Here is a 20,866-nt window from a genome sequence, read left to right on the forward strand (position 1 = left end):
CCTTTTGCTTATATGTTTGAAGATTCGAAACTGAATGGTGAGGTGGCCAAGGCGGCGCTGGCAAACGAAGACTGTCCCCACATAGACCAGGCTATTACGCCTGATGAGGGCCTGCCCTTTACCCGCTCTGGCACTCGGGAGAGATATGGACCCTGCTTCCTCTTATCAACCGGGGAATATCCCTGCCCGCCTGATGGAGGAATAAGAAAGGGTATGTAGCTGGGGTCCTGTAACCATGTAGATAGCAACCGTTGTAAATAACTAAGAGAAAGTCAGCTGTAGCTGTAGCACGCAATAGTGCGCTTGCTGTAGAGATGCACGTTTGGGCTGGAAACCACCACCTGATGTCTGCATTTGGAGTTTCTAACCTATTTCTTTCAGAAAGAAAAACCTGAGGAGCTGTAACTACCCCATGCAGCTATGCTAGGCAGTTGAGTCTTCCACCCCAGCTGGTGCACTAAGTTTTGGTGGAGGATGCTCTGCAGTGTCCTTAAATTAGCCCGTCCTCCAAGGAGAGGCCAATTAGCATTTCATAGCAATGAGGATTTGCCACTTGGAAAGCTCACAGACCTTACCAGACTCTGAGGAGCATGGACTTGAAGGTGGCAGACAGAAAAGATAAAACACAAAAGCAAAACATCCTAAAGAGATATGAAATTCTTATTTGGCTACCTTAACAGAGCACCAAAACAAATTATTTGGCTATTCCTAGATGTTTAGTTCAACAGAAACATACCAGAACATCTGTTAGCACAGGTGTCTTACAACTGGAAAATAATCCATCTAAAAACATTTTCATAAATAAACCATTACTAGTTAGTTTTTCAGACTTCTGATAGCTAGAGACCTCTCAGAGGTAACTGTGTTTTAGATTGCTAATGGTCAGAATAATCTGTTTAGCAACAAAGGTCAAATCAAATGAAAGAAACTTCCCTTCTTAAAATAGGCTGTCTTGTTTAAATAATTTAACATGAGGAAACCATACAAACCAAAATCAGAGTTATGTAAGTATGCACCTAAGTTGATAAGGAATGGGAAAATTGGAAATCTCTCCCTTCAGATCAGTGTTTATCACTGGTGTACTGTATATAGTATATGATATAGTCAGTATTTTAAAACCGCAGAGATTGTATGACATACCATACACTGAGTATGGAGTACAGAATTCCCACGTGCCATTGTATGATGGGCAATAGTTCTAGTAAATGCCAGTTATAGCTAGTGTATGTATTTATAAGTTTAAAGCTTATCATCAACCAAGATACAGTTGGACCACAAGACTTTCATATGAAAGTATATCCTCTAAAATTTACCTTTGTAGCAAAGCGTTTTACTTGATTCTGTATCGGATAAGCATTGGCCGTGTTCATTCAGCCTGGGCGAGTTCGGGTGGTTCCAGTGGATCAGGGGAACACTCCAAATGGCACATCCTTTGGGATGAGGAATGTATGGTTTTCACGATGCACTGCAACCGTCTCTCGTTACTGAATGAAACAGAGGCTGGTTGGCTAAAGAGTAATATACGTCAGCATATTGTTGGCCTGTTTGAAACACGTTGAGAGCATCTTAACTGTTGTTCCAACAGAATTTCATCCATAGTTTGTGCAACTCTCTGTACACTTGCTGAGCTATTTATGTGCATGTCTTATGAAGAAAGGGGGAAGGGGGGGAGTGGGGAGGGAAACCAAATGCATGCAGTTTTCTTTTTTTCTTTCTTAATGCTGAGAACAAGGGAGTAGTATCTCTATAGCAACACAAAAAGTTCTATGGATTTTGCTGCCTTTTCCCCCCCTCCTCTCCCTAAAGATACCAGAAACCTTAATTTTGCCTGAGGTCAAAATGCATGAAGTGGAAGGGAGAGGTATGTGTGAGTGTATAATAGAGACACAGAAAATCCCTCCCACTGACTCTTTTTTTTTTTTAGGGTACAACCATGTTGCTGCCTATAGGATCAATTACATAGCCTGATCTTCCTTGAGAATTGATGATTTTTTAAATATATATATATATTATTAAAAAAAAAACAAAAAAAACCCAACCAACTTGTTCTGTACTTCAATGGCCTTCCAGTCATGTTGCAAGTGATACTACTCTGGGCATGTCCATGCATGCAGATGCTATTGAACTGGCTACAATGTTGACCTCATTCTTAGTCCATTCTGTCATTGATCCAATGCTGTACTTTGCATTTTTCTTTTAAATTAAGGTTACGAAATGTCACGGAGCCTTAACAGCATAGCTGGCATAAGTGGAAAAGCGATAGGATTATCCTCAGTGTCTGCGCCCTACAGCTCTCCTAGTCCAGTGAGACGTTCTTGGTCTCCCATCCCATCTATATTGTAGCATGGATCAGTAGCAGAGAATGGTCTAAAAAGCTTTATTTTCAATTAGCCTATGCTATGTTGCATATAATCCAGGTGACTAAGTCTGAAGATGCAATGTCTCACAGTAGCACCTGCTGGGAATGGTGTTACTACTGATGCTAGGTGACAACACTCCTAAATAGCACTCAGATGACAATAGGAAGGCATTTGCATAGTACTGGTGGGCCATACATGCTGCATGGTATCAGTACATAGGATGAAGGGTAGATGCACCAGATAGTTTCCTTGCTGGTGCATCCTGCTAGTATATGCTAATTTTGGTTAATGGTGGATCTACTGGCTCTGTACGGAATGGGTTAGGCATTTAGTCGATGCTGAAACATGCCAACGATGGAAGATTTTGCTTTTCTCAGGATATTTTTGAGCCATAGGAACCCTGCAGGAGTTTGAGCAAACAAGCACAGTAGGATGAAACTTTGCATGGGCGCCTATTTTAAGCTGAAAGCAATACTCAGACACACTGTAGAGAGGTCTCGGTCTGGCTGCATGGAAAAAAAATCCTGTTGAAGAAGAATATGGCTGCCTCTGCATGTAGCTATTTCACCTTTTCCTCCTTCCTTTAAAACTAAGATGCCCAGCTTGATGTGAAAAGCGCAGGGAAGAAGCTCAAGTACTGATTGTATTCTTTACATGCAGATCTTTGCAAAGAAAGTCCAGTCATTGCTAAATATATGCCAACAGAGGCAGTCAGAGTGACCTGACAAGGCAAGATGGAGATGAACATTGATGGCTAATAAACATCTGTGTGGAACTGTGCAGGCATAGAAGACCTTCTCATTTGGATAAAGTTAACTCGCTCCATGCAGGTTTTACGGATGATTCTTCGTGGGTCTGGAGTTGTACTAGAGATGCAGGCTTTTTCTACGGCCAAAATGTAACAAAACTGTAGAAGATCCTTTTTTTTTTTATTATTTTTCCTTTTTCCTTTTCTTTTTAAATCTATTTTTTTTTTTTGTTCCATAGCATGAGATGCATGAAGAAAAAAATTGAAATAAAAAAAATCATAAAAAAACCCCACAAAACCCAGCAACAAACAACGAGAAACACTGCAAATGTATGATCAAGGAGAAAAAAAACAAAAACAAAAACAAAGAAAAAGCAAAGTTATATATTTTCTTTCAAAGCTCTTTACTTTTCCATACGTTGTTGTAGCCAAAATGTAAAGCGTTATAAACCTGTACATTTCTTTGCTATGGATCGCTTCCTTTTGTATACGAGATACAGAGTAATGGTTTTCAAAAGTGCAATCAGGCAGTCATCGGTCATATTGACCACGCCTTCACAGCTCATCACACCCACATGGAAATCAAGAACTTTTAATCCAACTAGAAGTGTATAAAAAAAAATAAGAAAAACTTTTTCCTGTCTGTTTTTGTTGGCATGCTTGTGACACATGGGACCTTTCTTCGGACCTGACAGTAACGGCTGGTCTAGGTTTAATTTTCCAGCTCTGGTTATGTTGTATTTTATTGATGTATAGATCCAACATAAAGACCCTTCATAAATTGTTCATATTAAGTAATCAGTATGGATTTTAAACAAAAGAGGTGTTATTTTAAAACTGGGACTTATAGTACAAAAATCAGGAAAATACTCAAGTTATAAATGGTCTCAAAGTTTAAGAAACAAGACAACAGCATTGTATGCAATTTAGTACTGAGTAAAATGCATGCACAATGTTATGCAAAACAATTCTAGCATGAAATAAATTTTGTATCATGGTTTCAGTGCCTGCTGTATAGTGTAAAGGGGAATCCTTTTCTGAAGCGATCAGGGGTTTCCAGAGACTTGCTTCTAAAATCTTGAATAAATACAGTGTTCTCAACAGAAATGTAGGAGAAAAGCTTGGTATTGCTTTGGTTCTACAATGCTAATTTTGGTTAGTAGATAGTAAATGAAGCCTGCAAACACTTGATACAACCAATGTCTGAAGAATTAACACCATTAGTAATTTTACGAGGGAAGATTAAAAACCCCTATCATTATCTAGGTATCTTCCTTTTCCCCTCCCCAACAATAATAAAAGTTTGTCTTTTTAGCTGATTAAATGAATTCAGTTTTCCTTAATTCTTTGGGGCCTGTCCTTCACTTGTTTTTCACTGAGCCACAGCATTCCACCAGGTATGAAACTCTGAAAGAAATCCAGGTGCCTGAGTCGCACTTTATTTGCTACACAAAACACTCAACAGTCAGAACCAAGAAACACAATGGGATTAAATTTCAGTTCAGATGCTACAAATAACAACTATGGACTACGTATCAACAGCATCTTAGTTGCTTGAGCCTTTTTGGTAATGTACTTTTATAAGGAAGGAAACATCTTTATCCTTATGTGAGAAACTTCAAAAGAGCTGGCAACCTTCTAGGCAAGCTACAGCATCTGCAACTGCCCATGACAATGGACATTTAATGGAATAGTATTCCTGTGGTCTGGAGGAAGTAGAGACTAAACACAAAAACTAGAAGAAACACTCATGGCTCTGGTAAGTGCTAAATTATAAACAAAAAAACAACTGCAATGGGACCTGGTCTTCACAAAACTCTTGCTCCAAAAGGAAAAAGAGGGAAGATCGCAAGCTGTGCTTTATGAGCAAAGGCTGATAATCTGATTCTGTACATAATCAGAGAACTCTTTTGTAGCCCTCCATGGAGCATTATGTACTTGATTTCTACTGCAGCTGACTACCCTTTCTCCCAAGAACTACTTTTCACTCAATGTTTCTGTCCTGTTCTCAGCTGATAAATGGGCCATTTCTTGTCTCCAGAGTTAAGATCCAGGTTAATACAGGATCCAAAAGTTGCCTAATGAATGCCTTTACCTCTTACAGTGTATTAAGAAGCCAGAAATAGGTTTATCTGCCCTGGGTTTTTTATTTAACACTAACTCAACGGCCCAGCATGAAGGCTGCTTAAATTCTTCATTACCATAAGTACAATAACAACTCAGCCCTGTAAATCCCACACAGATCTTACCCTTCCACTGTATTCTGCATCTATGAGAGCCTTAGCTACCAAGTTGGTTACACATGCCCTACAGCAAGTGTCATTCTATGCTACTTTTTAAATCTACCACTCCCACTGTCACTTAGGTACTCCTTCAGTTTATTGTGATTTGGGATAACTGTCTTTTGCCATAAACCCTTCAGAAACAGAAAAACACTTCCATCCATGACCCTTCAGGAGATTCTCTAAAGCTTAAGGTCAGTCTGACCCCAGAGTTCCCCTTGCGCAACAGCAGCAGCTCTGACAACACAGGGAAAGAGAAGAGACAACGGGAAAATTTCAGGAGATGTTGCATCAAATCCTGACACTGAATCCTCAGAGAAACTTAACAGCTGCCTTATATTTAAGGAGCTTTTGCTGGGGTATTATGATAAAAATGTGAAACCCTTCAAGACTGCCCACTCCCTCATGAGGCACGTATCTTAATTAAAGCATTAAAACTACACGCTTGACTAGATTATGACCTCAGGCCTGCAATAATGCCACTGGCTACTTCTGACTTCACACCATCCCAAGTAAAAGCAGCAGCACCTTCTGCAGTTCCGTTATATTCTGTCTGTTTCCTGATGGAAATGACCATCTGAGTTTCTTCCTCTGCAAACTCAGCTTTTGGCAATGGAACCCCAGCTGTAAGGGCTGATGCTGGTCCTTCATCTAAACCTGCTGGCCATTAGTGGTTTATTACTTGCTAACACTAAAAGCACCACACCTTCTATGCACAGAGCTTTTCCTCCAGATGTGTGAAGGTACTCAATTTTCTGGACTGACCAGGTGTGTTTCCACAACTACATCATCAGACAGCAAGGATTTGAAGTGGTTTCTGTTCTCTCACTCCAAGAAAAATCTAGCTAATATTGCTGTAACAGCAGTCATTAATCTGGATAAAGAGATTTTTCACATAAATTGCCTTCTCTCTCCTTAAAGTTTCTGGGCAAAAAAGAAAAATACATCACTGAAACAAATGGCTGCTGGGACAAATGAGCAGGCTGAAATACAGGAGAGCAAAAAGGGCTAAGGCAAGTGCACTCAGAAAGGAACTGAGCACAGAGCTACTTACCAAAAAGACGTCTTGAAGAGAAAACAAGTGCAGTTATTACCCTGCCACTTTACATATCCTTTTCATAGTTTCAAAACAAGATGGCCTACCTCCCTGCTTTCCACATAAATAACCTGGAAGTATCTTTGTCTCTGAGGTCACACAAACTAACTTAATGAAAATGTGCTTAAATTATGCAGGTTACTTTTAAGTCACTCTCAAAAAATTTGAGTTTGGGCATAAAATATGCATCTGTTCAGAAGTCCCAAAGCCTCTGCATTCATCTAGGATTGTAGGTTCAACACATCTCTCTTAGAGGAATACAAACAGTTATTTGCAATCAGTAACAGTATTTGAATTCAAATTGAACTTAACTTAGAAAATGGATCTAGAACTGCACCTCTTGGCAAAAGTTCTGCAGTTCCAATAGCACATTTATGACTCTAAGGCACCTGCACAGCTTATGGACCCAAAGGGCTTAGCAGGGACAACACAGCCCATACAGAGGCTGCTGACAGTGAGTCACACCAGAACAGGAGACTCATGGCTTGAAGCCAAGCAAATAAGCTCAGGAGGAGACACGCTTTGCGTTGGTGGTGTCAGTGCAAGTGGGTGACTGGGAAAGAGGCAGCAGTAGTATAAGAGGTGGGAAATGAGAAGGACACAGGATGGGCCTGGAAAATGGGTTATGCAAGGAGGAGAGAGGGGAGCATACGAAGAGACAGCAATCGGTGGTGAGGGGGAAAGAAGCGCAAGGAGAGAGGGAAGAAGTAGCACTGAGGCTTAGTTAAAGAAAAAAACCAACAACAAAACAAACAACAAACACCAACAAAACAAAACATCAAAGACCACTAAGAAGGCAGAGCCTTGGCCTGTGACTCAGAAGGAGGAAATTTTATTCTTGGCTCTGCTGTGCTCCTGTTTTGTTATGTTGGTTGAGGCACTTCAATCTTTTTTGTGCCTCAGGGTGTTATCCCCTTTTCAAAGTGCATGGAGGTCCAAAGAAGAAAAGAGGTATTTAAGTAAAAACAGGTATTATAATCTGTCTATTCAGAATTAAGGCACCAGAGAGGAGAAGCACCTTTCCACTATTTAAAAGGCATCATGTTTCCTTGTCTGCAGAAAAGCATGATGTCCCTACAGGAATCCCTTTTCTTTTGTACTTTAAAGCACGATTATTATGGAAAATGATTAAGCACCCACACAGTTAAAATAACACAGCATCTTCATTATTGATTAGCAACTCCTCTGCTGCCTTAATTTAGGTACCACGTCTTCATGCATTCAAATCAGTTAAAACAAACCAAAAGCAAAACCCATTTGATGTTTCAGCAAAAAGCTATAATCATGTCAGAACATTACAAATCTTCCCATTCTTGGCCCCACTTCTAACTATAAAAATGCAAAAATGCTGCATCTTACAGAAACATGTTCACGTACACTTGAAAGATGATCATATTGAACTGAAATTCTGCAGTTTCCACTGACAAAGTCTTGATCACAAGCCCTGCAGACAGAACTACCCTCAAGATTGTAGCATATCTCAACAGCAAGTCGGCCCATAGGCAAAGCAGCCAGGAAACTGAGGAGGAAAATGAAAGTGAATTGAGGGGCTGGCAATCACAGGAATTGGACTTAGATTTGACCAGCTTGCAACCTGCAATGACTTGTCTGAAAATAAATCAAAATTTGACATGCCACACAATAGAAATGCCTGAGGGAGTTTTGCAAAATAAAAGTTCTCTCTGAAATTTCTCATCACCACAGCCAGCCTTTTTTCAGGAATAATTCCTTTGCTGTTCTTGATTCTAATCAAGCTGAAAAATGTGTTCTCCCAGTACTCTAAATTTATGCTTCCTCACTCTCCCACAAGGTAACACATAGGTCATCCAGGTCACAACTCATATACAGAGATCTTTTTTGTGGCTGAGTATTTTCAGCCACATGCTCTCTTTCCATGTTCTGCAGATGCACTGATGAGTAAAAAATGCTCCTGCATTAAAAACAGGTGAATGCAGAGACAGCTGACTGATGAATCTGAATGAAATGCATGAATGGGTAAAGAATGTGCCTTACTCCAGTCCCTTCAACCTCTACAGATGTTACAGAATAATGGATTTATATATGCACTTTCTCCGAATGAACTTTAAAGGCATGTGTGGTTAACACTTCCTGTTACAGTTATGTTGTGGGACATTCATCCAGCAGAAGGCCATTTCCATGTATCCAAAGCATTTTAATTCAAGGCTGTTAAATCATTCATTCTAACATGGAGCAAAACATCTAAGACCAGCATTAATCAGGAATTAAGAACAGCACAGAAGCTGAAAGAAGAAAAAAAATGCATGTACTACCTCTTGTTCTGCACATAAATCAAGATACTGATATGTTGAAAGTTCAAATATCCAATTATTTTTGTGTCAACTAGAGTTTTCAGGTAATTCAGTGTAAGCTCTACTTTTCCACTGCACACATTTTCAAGGGCAATCAAACCCACACAAGGCAATTCCCTACCACAGACTTCATCCACTCACAGCCTTTGGGAAGCAAGACTTAGGGTATTCAGTATTTTCATCTTCCCTTTATGGAATTTTCAGCTGCTCTGAACTAGAAGCTGGTAGTAAATACCACAAGTATGACTGATGAAAAATTCTGGAGTCTTTTTTAAGAAAATATCTAGCTGAAAGAAAAAGCACAAGACATGCCATATGCCCTAAAAATACCAACATTGCAAAGAAAACACAAGGGACTTTCTGATGAACACACCACATCACAGTTTCAGCGACAAAGATCTATCATTGCCTTGATGTCTAATACAGGGGGGAAAGTGGAATTCCCAAAATGATGTAAGTCTTGTTTAAATCAGATCCAGAGTTCATGGAATTTATAAGTATTTTATTAAGTGCTGGACTAGGTCACAGGCCTGATCTAAACATTGCTGAGACTGGACGGTGAGCACAGATTTTGCTGTTCCAAATGAAGAGAACTAGAAATTTCAAGATTGCCATGAACCAGAAAGAAAACCTGTTGCAGGATGATAATTCATATTATTATTAATAAACAATAGGACAGGTGGAACTATAATGTTCAAGAAATAACACAGTTTGTTCCTCATCTCACTCCCACCATACTAGCTGGCTGGAATGCCGCTGTCACTCTGTGCTTGCTCAGTCTTCAGGACCTGTAGGTTGAATCTGTCTTCCCCTTAACCCTCCTTTTCCCCTATGTTTCAGCTATGTCAAGATCTCTATTGCCATGTTTTTCCATGGTCACCTTTATCCCATACATTTAAACTGATCTCCTTCATCTGTTTTCCATCTTCATCTTTAAATCTTATGACTCAAAATGTCATATAACAAAATCAAATCATGTTCTTCCCATTCCCCTAAATATCTATGTGCTCAACCACATAGCTGAGCAAAACCTTGTCACTCATGCAGAAGTGACTTTTATGGCAGTTGCAGATAGCAAGAAGTAGTTAGTCTCCAATAGGGCTGACAGCATGCAGACAGGGGAGGAAAGTCAGTGTCATGTAAAAAGCGGTGACTGGTCAGAGGAAGAAAGTCAAAACTGGACTTTTCTTTCAAATGAATACACTTCAAATCCAGGGCCCAGCAGCCGTAGCTGAAAAGCATCAAGTCACTCAGCAATGCTACACAAAGTCAAACAACATCAGTGAGTGCCAAGCAGCCTAAACAAACCCTCCAAGAGGCAGAAACTTCTAACACAACACATATCTTCCTACCAACATTCTTTAAAATGGAACAGAAGCATCTTGCACCACTGCATGTGGAAGTTGCATGAGTCACAACTGCAGATCTCCTAGGGCTTTAAACAACAGAAATACTCACAACAACTTCCTTCTTCCCCTCCACTCAAGAGTTTGAAAGCTCTCTGGACTGAAGTTCAAAAGCTCACAACTTGCTCTCCAGTAAAACTGTAAGTTCACCTCCTACCTCTCATGAATGTCAGCAAACTGGCAGGTTTACTTCTTTTCAGAAAATGGGAGGCGAGAGCAGCCACACAGATGCTTACCTTGCTCCACTGGTTTGGTTTTTTTTTTCATATATGTATGTATATATGTGTGTGTGTGTGCGTGCGTATACACACACACACATATTACAAACCCTGTCAGTTTATTTACGCCTGAATGTGAAGGCAGAATGCTTATGTAAAAGGCTTCTTCTGTTTAGCACTGAACACCTGCATAGAGAAGCCTGTCTATGTTGCAGAAACATTGCAATAGCACACCAGCTCGTCAATTTGCCTTGCAGAGACCAACCTTCTCCATCAGGACACCAACAGGCAGCAGTCACTAGCCTTTGGACACCACCCATTACAGTAGAAAGACTTAGCTGATTTTGTACAACGTTTGATTCTGCAAACAGAGCACACTAACATACAAAACAGGGCATTCATTTCTGAATGTAAAAGCAACAATTTGGTTTTGACATTCAAGCATGTACCTACAATCAAGTATCATTCAGTCTACAAACTAAGCAGGAGTCCTGACTGACAACAAAGCATTCAGTATGTCAAGCTTTCAAGACAAGACATTACTTCCAAAGTTTTCAATCTATATAGGCAAGACATAGGAGACAAAATGCATTTCTTGTCCTGTCAAAGATGAAGACAGAGATATGAAACACAAGATCAGGCCTAAGAACAAGCCAAATCTTCCTTTCTTTCCTCCTTATCACTTCAAATCCTTCTTTGCATTTCCAAAAGTGTGTTCACATTACAGATGTGGAAAAAGTCCACAACATTTCAAATAAGCAAGTCCCATTCAGTTCTTCTGCACTTAACTGCTGAAACAGAACACAGTCAAAATACGCTCAGTACAGTAACCCCCATGGTAGACAGCACACATACTAGCTGTAGTTAATCAAGGAACAGAATTATTTAGAGGACATGCTTACTGAAACAAGATAACATGTTTATTCAGTATACACATCGTGGAAACAAAGAGTAGAAACCTCAGAGAGCAATGCCAAGAAAAAAAAAGCGTAAGAGAAACTGTTCAGTGCATGTAGTAGAGAGGCTGTGACATCTAGAAAATGGCATGAAGTAGAGTCAAGGTCACAGCCCAGTACAGTACATTGCCATCAAGAACCACATCTAACACATGGATTAAAACCCCCACTTTACAATACACGTTTCAATTCTGCACTTTTTGCAGAGGAGCTACTTGATTAAACTTACAGAATATTTCAGTAATAGAACCATCATAATGAGCTTCATAATCAGTTCGAGTTTTGCATTCAGTGAATAGAAAAACAAAATGCTTTTACAAATTATGTTATGAACTGTAATTGCTGTAAAGCCAAGTGGGAAGTGGGGCATAAGAGAGAATCCTTGCAGCCCATAGTAACACCTTCATTCCTTCTCCTTCATCTGTAAGCTGATAGATGATTAGAAAATCTTCCTGTTCTATTTCCTAAGTGCCCTTCTCTGAGAGTTTTCTAATTGTGTAAGGTTTCTTCCCTGGCAAGCCTGTTTTAAATATTAAACTACTGTTTAGCAACAGTAGGTCTCATTAAAAGGTGCATTTACCACACAGTAGTGTTCTCTATATTTGGAGCTTGAAATACATCAAATACCATAGCAAAAGTAACTATTGTGGGTGGCAAACATCCAGGTTAACATCCACTGTATTTGTATGGAAAACAGTTTTATAAATATCTTTAAAACTCTGTTTGCAAATAGCTTCCAAAACTTTGCTCAACTTGGGCAGCTAATAATAGCTGAAAATAATTTACACTTCTCTGTTTCCTACATTCTCTGCTAAGCACTCACCTGGAACCCATACCATAGGCATACTCTGAACAGCTGGGCTGCTGAACAGATGTGAGAACTAACCTGAACTTCTCAGGAGCATTCCGGTCTGGCTTTTAGGCTGGAGAACTTCAGTTTAGATTTTTAAGTCTTCCTATTCAAGGGTAGCTGGAAACAAAGGAGCTATGTTGGATCAAACCATCCTCAAAAGCTACAACTGACTTTTGCCCTTTGACAAGAACTTCACTGTGCTGTTTCCGAGAACTATTAGAAGTTTTTCTTCCCTAAGCAATAGCTTCAGAAACTTCAGTTTCATTTGCAAGTTAATGATAATTCATGCAGATTTTCAACCCTGTAAATCCATAATAAACTGATGTCTGGCACAGAAGATAATTCCTCAGAAATACTGCTGCTTTCACAGTTTAATCAAGATAGAGCTAGTTCAGAAGGGTCTCATTTCCCCTTTCGCCTGCCTTCTAAATTATAGCTCCTTTTTCTTTTTTACATCCTAATCTTCTGTTTAAAATGTGCATGTGCCTCTAGTTACATTGACTGGTATTTCTCTGTGATGCAAACCAGATTTTCTGAGATGCCGGTAGTTCACAACTCTAGATGTTGGCAGGTGCAACACGTGCTCATCATGACGTAAAGACACAATAATAAAAGACCAGGAAAGGCCCCATGTCTTCAACTTCTCACACCATCTCCTGAGTCTGAATTTTTACACCAATGACAGGAAACTAAGCTCTCTGTTTCTTCTTCAAAGACTCTTCAGAAGAATGAGAAAAGACAAAAAACAAACAACATCATTCCTTCTTCAATGGTATTGCATCAAGGCACAATGTTTGCCATTTTCCCTGTGGTTAAAAAGTCAATACCTAAGAAAAGGACTGCAGTAGACAATGTTTAGAAGACTGCCATTTTCCATGCATACTTTGTCCTTTCAGTCTTAGGAAAAAAATTCTGTGCTTCCCAAGTATTATGTTAACCACAAACAATCCTCTTGTAGCACTTCTGGGATATGCAGTCCAAAGATATGCATCCACACACATGATGCTATGATTTCAGGTCTGGAGTTTGACAGAGTGCCATAGAGTGTCCTGCCCCACATCCAACTAATATCTGTTTTGTGTAACCAAGAGCTTTGACTGGCTTCGGGACATGAACATTCACTTCTGTGCCGTCGCCACACATTCCGTGTTCGTTCCATCCCCAAGAGAAGCACTGGCCACCTAAAAGAGAGGATACAAAATACAGAATAAAGACCAGAGACACAACAGCTTTGGTTAGTTTTGGGGAGCAGATTTGCCAAATCACCTTCCAAGAAATTCTGCTTAAGTGGAGAAAAATGGTCTCATTCTCTTTAAAAATGTAAAGAAACCCACATAAATGTTATTAACGAACTACTATTACAAACAGACTAAAGTAAGAAAGACATTTGGAAATAACTTAGTAAATATGAGCTTCAGAATTTATGTAGAGTCCATAGAAATTTCTCTGTGTTTTAAGGACCTTCCCAGAAATTATGTGGAAATGATATGGATTCCTAGTAGGGAAAACTACCACAAACCAAGCTCAATGAGTTTAATCATTCACAGTGTGGTCTGTAGGAACAGACTGGTCTTGGGGAACAGTCTCAAAGCAGCCAAATTACATTTCATTCCTACTTTCAAGTTCCCTTCTCACCTTTTTCCTTTAAATACAGGCCTCCAACAAGTTGCCTTCCCCTTACTCATCCTACTTCTTCTGCTTGCTTTGACATCATTTCACTGCTTTGAGTATCCTTATTTTGCCTCATTATTATTTATCTTTGTAACACCTACTCTTTGGTATCCCAAATCATGATCTGTGCATTATTATGCCGCCACGGTACTCCTTCTTGAAGCACAATATGTAAATTTTGTTCTATATATGGCTGCAATAACAACAACAAAAAAATCTACCAATAAAACAGTCTTACTCTGAACTACAAGAGAGATTTTATCCTATTTCCTTTTCTTTATTTGGCTGTCACAGCCTGTGCCTGTAAATTTTTGTGCTAAAAAAGAAAGCCATCCTACAATATTTCTGATGGCACTGCTATTTTTGAAAAGCAGCAGGTATTAACAGCACAAAGTACCATTGTGAAGTCCAAATAATGAGAAGTGCCAAAATTCACAAAATCCAACCCCAATCATCATTTCCAAATAATTTTGCATTTCAAAATTGAGGAAGAATACTGCAAAGCCAGCAGGACCATCCTTCTCTTCTGCAAATACAGTAACACTTGGAGCTGTCTGTTTTCTTTACATATTAGTATATTCAAGTTCTCCTCTTCTGTAATTCAATGTGAACTTCACTGAAATCAGATATAATTAAACCCTTAACTTTCTCAGCAATCTTAAAGACAGTGGAACATAATAACACATCACAGTGGGTTAGATACAGCTCAGAGTGAAAACTGGCAAAAGAAAAATAACGGAGCAACTAGGACTTATGAATGGTCTTATAGAAAAGTGCCTTGTGCATGTATGGAGAAGCAGGCAGAGATCTCAAGGGAGGAAAGGGCAGCTCAGAGATTCAGAACGACAGGCCACAAAAAGGATTCTCATTACATCCAGTCAGAAGTAAAGAAAGCTAAAGGGCAGAGAATTACTGTAGTGAAAATAAAAGGTGTACTATACCACATCTGCCTGCAGAAGACTTAGAGAACAATTGGTACATGAAAAAGAGCCAGATGTTTGACCTGTGTCAGAAATTCCACCACCACCTCCCCACCCCAGACATCAAATTGCCAGGCCAGCTCTGTTGAAAGTAAGTGAAGCTGTATCTACAAGCAAAACTACAATCTAAAATATGAAATGAATACATACAAATTGGACAACATTTACATATATTTACAATTTATAAACAACACTAATGAAAGTCTAGAGTAAGACTATGCAGGTTTTTTTCCCCAGACATCAAATATACAAAAAAATGGGGAGGAAAAAAGCCCTTAACATATCTGTCTGCTTTGCTCACACAAACCAGGAAGAGGCTACTGCCCTCCTTCTATTTGCAATTATCTAGGCTTTTTCAAGGTCAATGAAGCGACAACTGCAATCCACAGGTTGATTAAACTGCAGAAAAGTACTTCTAGGTAAAATAAAGCTGCAGCATATTGGAGAGAGGACAGGATTCTGGGGAAAGGAGAGGATTTAGGGCAAGTCCTTATTGCCAAGTACTCTGTTCTTCACATGAGAAGAATCAATGTTAGCAAGTAAGATGCTCTCAGTCAGATTGACTGCACTGAGCTTCAGCCACCTAAAAAAACTAAGCAACTCAACTATAGATCATTATCTATAGATGACAGAGTCATCTACATCTCTCCGACAGGCAATTCCTCTTATCCAAACACTGGTATCAAAATCAAATCTATCTCACCCTGCTGACTATAGAGGGAGACCAAGGTATTGCCTTAGTCCAGGCACGGCAATCTTAAGCAACTGAAGACAGGTTATGATAAATAACATCCTTATAATTGGTCTGTGGGTAAAGCAAGGAAAACTGAAAAAAAGGAAGCTACAAATATCAGTGCAGCCTAGTTTCAAGCTATAGTCTGTTTCTAAAGCAGCCTGTTCCCTAGAGGCTTATCACTGGAATTTTCAAAAGCTTGCCTCTTTCCTACTGCACTTCCACTCTTCCAACCATACCAGCAAAGAGAAGTTGGCTGTAATGACAATCCAAGTGTCTCAAAGCCAAACTATTTATCAGAGAGCTTCACATTTTAAGGATGTGTTAAAATGCTTTAGTAGAGCTCTACTGTATAGACTCTGTGTTCTTAGCAATACTCCAAAGTGCCTCAAATTGTTGTTATTTTTTTTTAACCTTAAATTAGTCCTGCTTTACAAATGGTTATAGACAAAGTTACAATAGGCAAAAAATCAGTGCCAGGGTGTCATGCAAAAAGGGAAGGACAGAAATGTCCCTCTAAAGCTTTGCATTTTTGTTAGCAGCAAAAGATCTGAAATTTTAGAATATAAAGAAAAGGGTTGACACCAAGAAGCAAACTAACACAATTCCCAGGAAGCAACATGTATTTTTGATACTCAGGACAAAGTCATGGTGCTAAAGACATGCTGGTTTCAAAGATACCCTCCAGTCAACAATCTGTCCTCACTTCACCTTTACATCATTAGTAGCTCTCCCCAGGCATCAGACCTAGACCAGTTCAGTCCTCTCCTCAGATGACTTCAGGTCATGCATGTTATACACCCTGGTACCTGGAAACAACAATTTCCAGTAGCCTCAAAGAGTTACTCATAATACATGAAGCTTACACAATATAGACTTCTTTGACTTGGTGCTCTAAATTAATATCTTAATTTAAAATATTAGAGCACCAAGAAGATTAAGATGTGAGTTATATTTTTACAGCAGAAACACTGTCTTTTTAGTTGGACCTCTCTGCCTGTACTTGTCTATTGCATAATAAAGCAGGGCCTGCAAATTGGGTCAGGGCCTCAAGGCCAACTGTCAAAAAATATCCAATTACAATTACTCACTCCTGAAGAGAGTCAGAAAATCAACTGAGGTACAAGAGATGCCAAATATGGCTTAGGGACACATGATGGCATGTGGAGTGCTGTAAAATTGAGCATAAGGCTACACACCTCCTTTGAAATTAATTTCATTTGGGAAAGTCCAATTTCTAGTTTCTCCTTCAATATCAGTATCTATCCCAAGAATGGCAAACGGAAGAGATGCACAGAGCACATCTGATCTTTCCTATCCTCATTTCCTCAGCATAACAATAGCTGAGAGTTACAAAGTAGGAAGGGACAAGAAAAATGAATATGGTGTTTGGGGAGGGAGTCCAACATACAGTGATACAGAGAAGTAGAGAAAGACATAGTAAGAATGACACTTATCAAAAAAAGCCTCAGCAGTTTCACACAAACATGCTGTGCATTTCCCCACGCACTGTTTCAAGCCTCAGGTAAATAACAGCCTGCTCACTAGAGGTAATGCTATCTTGCTAATATACAATGACAACAGAAATTCTGTTATGTCCTCATAGGACACTTCAAAACAGGAGCTGAATGCCTCACTGCACAAATTAACATGCATTTATTTTAAAGCATCAGCCCATGTTACATCAAACAAGCCATGGCTTAGGTTCAGGCTAGTTTATGGCAGATTTTATTATTTTCCTATTCAGTTATGCATTGCCATTTTGAAGAAAAAAGCACAGGGAAGAAAGTTACAAAACTGTATTCTAGGATTTAAATTCAAGATCCTTGCTTTCTTGAGCTGCTGCAACTTTACAGTTTCTGTGGCAAAACTGAATTCCTGTAGGATGGAAAGGTTTGCTTTGCTGTGTGTAGGTAGCAAGGAGAGATTTCTGTTGCAAGGATTAACTGTCACAGGAAAATACAAGTGGTACTTATTATAACTAAAGCTCAGGGGTGTTGCACAAAGTTTTTCTTTTGATTTACTCAAACATGTCAATTCCTTCCCAACAGGAAAGCATCTCCAGCTCAACATAGAACAAAACCTGGGCTCACGGCTTTGTGCAAGACTGAACGTGTCTGGTCCACTGACAATACATGAGGATTATATCATACATGAAGCAGCTGCAGTGCAGAGAGGATTAAGCATTAAAGATGCCTTTTTTTACAGCTGTAGAAGACAAGATAATCTTTAAATGTTGCTCTTTAAAGTACAGGACAAAAAAAATATCTGACAAATTAGGTAAGGGAGAGATTTTTCTTGAGGCTCTGAATGTGGCACTGATGTCTGCTCCATCAGAATGTCAGGCATGGCAGAGAGTGACATTCTTTCAGCACTTACATCCCTGCCTCTCAAAATGACAGGCATTAAATGTGTCACAGTGCTCTAACTTTGTATGACCAGAACTAGACAATCATGATCACATAACAGAGCCAGAGACTGCAGTCTCATGACCTTTTGTATGATGTGAAACAGAACATACAGAAAATACCTCATACTAAGTGCTTAGTAAGAGGTCATCCATCCAATATAAAATGGATGTAGCAGTATGTCAAAGCACATCTAGCAGGGTGTGAGTCATTCAAGTGTCCCATGGAAGATATGGTGCCATGGCCATTTGCACCCATGCATGCTGTGTATGAAGCATCACCACTTCAAGTTTACACACATCTGAAACTGATGTAAATGATTATACAAAGAAAATGAGGGGAAGGCTGCGATTAATTCTGGCCTAGAACACCCAAGACCTAAAACTAGAGGCCACCTTCAGCACAGGCCTAGGAAAAGAAATAAACAAAAGTTCAGTGATAAAGGCAGAAGCAAGAATCTGACAAAACCCTCATTACAGCAGTTTTCAAAGCACTGAGCAAATCATAGAGCAGAAGGTAAAGACAGCAAGGTGAGCAGCAGTATGTGAGTGAAATGGTGTTTATGCCTACTTCAGCCTACTGTCTGAAGTCAGGAACAAGAGATCCCAATGGGCTCTCAGGAGCCCTCTCCTCAAAAATAGAACAACTAAGTGGAAAATAATATTTCAGAAGTATTTTGGTGCTTAGCATGTTTTACAAAGCAACTCTTTGTATCATGCATTGGTCCACTTACAAGTATGTAGTCTTAAGAAGATTGTGCAGACCGGGCTATATATGGCTGTTCACCCTTGGCAGCTTGGAGAAAGGAACTTACGATGCAACAGAAAGTAGAAAAATATTCAGTACGAGAACATTTATCTACAATTTATTCTTATCTGACTGCAATTCTCTTCCCCTGAAGGGCTTTTTGCATCAAACAGAAGTGAGCATTTTTGGGGTTTCTCTCTGAAGATGTCCTTTTCTGCAGAACACAATTGTCTAACTCAGAACCAAGACATGAAATGTGTAAAATTTCCATACGGACATCTTCTGTAAAATAGCTTTGTGTTTAAATGGGCTTTAGTTTGGACTACCCTCTTATTTTCCCTTATTAATTGCAAAGCTGCATTTTGGTCAAGTTTCAAGACACACAATATGAATGTGCAATTACTGTTGAGTGAAGTAAAAAATCTTGCTTTTTGATATTAAACAAGTGAGGGCTTTTTTCCCATGCTTAACAAGTAGTCTGAGATGAAGTCCGGAAGTCATAAGCTAAAGTGTTAGCTGCAAAGAGAAAAGTCCAGGAAGAAGGGGTCACTGAAGTGTATGTTTCCTTCTTACTGATTGAACTGGTAGATTTTCTCATAGCTACGCAAATGCTGCCTCAGAACAAAAGCAGTTGCAACTCAGCAGTGACGCTATTAGGATGCCTTTGCAGAGTTTCAAGTTGTAATCTCAGTGTAACATGATGACTCAGATGATGGCTCCCCTGCAAGCACCACAGTGCAGGTTTAATGGCGACAGCACTGCAATATATGTGTATCCCTGAGAGCTTTACAATACCTAGCGTGATACAAGCGATTGCATAGCTGTAGTTGGAGAGTTCAGGATGGACTAGGGAAGGATTTATGGACTACATTTCCTCTGTGCTGCAACCGTTGTACTTGAGTTAACCTACTTGTATCTGGTTCAAGTGTGCCTATACCACACTGTACTGTAGTGCAAGTGCACATCCAATAAAACTCCAGTGGGTCATGTGCCTTGTCTGTCTGCCTCAGTTTTTGTGCCTACTGTTACAGGTATGGTTGCAGTTGCTATCATGTTGCAGTCTAAATGGGGTAACTCAGGATCTACCTACATACAAGAATATCTGAGATGTGAGCGCCCTGAAAATTACTTGGTAACAACCCTATATTAACATTGCTGCTACTGAACAGCACTGTTCCACTCTATCTCATATACACAGTTCTGTGAAATCATAACATCTACATAGCTGGCAGAGCCCTGAGAATAGATGAAAACAAGCAAGAAAAGGAAAAGAATGTCAAAATCCCACAATTCCAACTTCAAACACAGACCCTGAAGAGGTTTAATTCAAGTATGTGCACTAAAGGCAAGTCACGTTTGTTCAAAGGGGCAAATGAAACAGACAATGTTTTTACCTCAGGTTGGCTTGGCTGGGCTGGGTTTGTGTTAACTTTCAATTGTAAGTAAACCAGTAGCTGAATACTGAAGGAAAACACATTTAAAAAACCCAAACAAAACCAAAACCAACACAACAAACAACAAAACAAGCCCCACACAAACTGTAAAGTAATACCACCCTCAGTCTCATTCACAGGGCTACACATGGCTAAACCCTTTCTCAGATTTCAGAGAGGATTTTCAGTGTCTACTGTAAAGCAGAACCCAAGTGTTCGAGCTCTTCCCATTTCTTAACGGTAAGGAAAAGATCAAAACCTTTAGCCCTATCACCCAATGAGGAAATTTGTGCAAAGCAGTGAGCCAAATAATGTCTATCAGAGGCATGACACAGATTTTCTTTCCCAGGTAACCAATTGCCATTATGACCAGGACCATAGCAGTAACTCCTTGAATATTTTTCACTGTACTTTGTCAGGTATAATTAAAAAATAAGCATCGTACCATCAGAATTAAAAACAGTCAGGAAGAAAATCAGAGCAGACAGCTTCAAAACATGAAGTACCCAGAAGGCAGGACTGGATCTGTTTCTCCAAACATCAGTTTAAAATCCTACGTGACTCTTGAGTGAAGTCTGGAGGAATTGCTTGTTGGTATTAAGTGAAGGAAGAGTTCTGCTATCAGTGTCTGTTAAAAGCAAAGAC

The 20,866-nt window shown here is 39.5% G+C and overlaps 2 protein-coding genes across 7 annotated transcripts in view; one reads left to right on the forward strand and one right to left on the reverse strand.

The window, feature by feature from the left end:
- Window positions 1–19,766, forward strand: part of KCNC1 (potassium voltage-gated channel subfamily C member 1) — a 111,664-nt gene extending 91,898 nt beyond the window's left edge. Inside the window, exons 3-4 of one of the 6 annotated variants that reach the window (XM_068148104.1) lie at window positions 23–211; window positions 17,685–19,766. In XM_068148104.1, coding sequence (XP_068004205.1) covers window positions 23–211; window positions 17,685–17,866 — 371 coding nt within the window. In that variant the 3' untranslated portion in view covers window positions 17,867–19,766. The other 5 variants (XM_068148105.1, XM_068148106.1, XM_068148108.1 and 2 more) reach the window with 5 other exon arrangements.
- The window catches only part of SERGEF (secretion regulating guanine nucleotide exchange factor), a 144,592-nt gene continuing 134,811 nt past the window's right edge, over window positions 11,086–20,866 (reverse strand). Inside the window, exon 11 of the mRNA XM_068148112.1 lies at window positions 11,086–13,430. Coding sequence (XP_068004213.1) covers window positions 13,255–13,430 — 176 coding nt within the window. The 3' untranslated portion in view covers window positions 11,086–13,254. The remainder of the gene's footprint in view (window positions 13,431–20,866) is intronic.

This window comes from Melanerpes formicivorus, unplaced genomic scaffold, assembly GCF_026170545.1.
Source record: "Melanerpes formicivorus ecotype bairdi unplaced genomic scaffold, bMelFor1.0.p_v2 SCAF_16, whole genome shotgun sequence".
Lineage (NCBI taxonomy): Eukaryota > Metazoa > Chordata > Aves > Piciformes > Picidae > Melanerpes > Melanerpes formicivorus.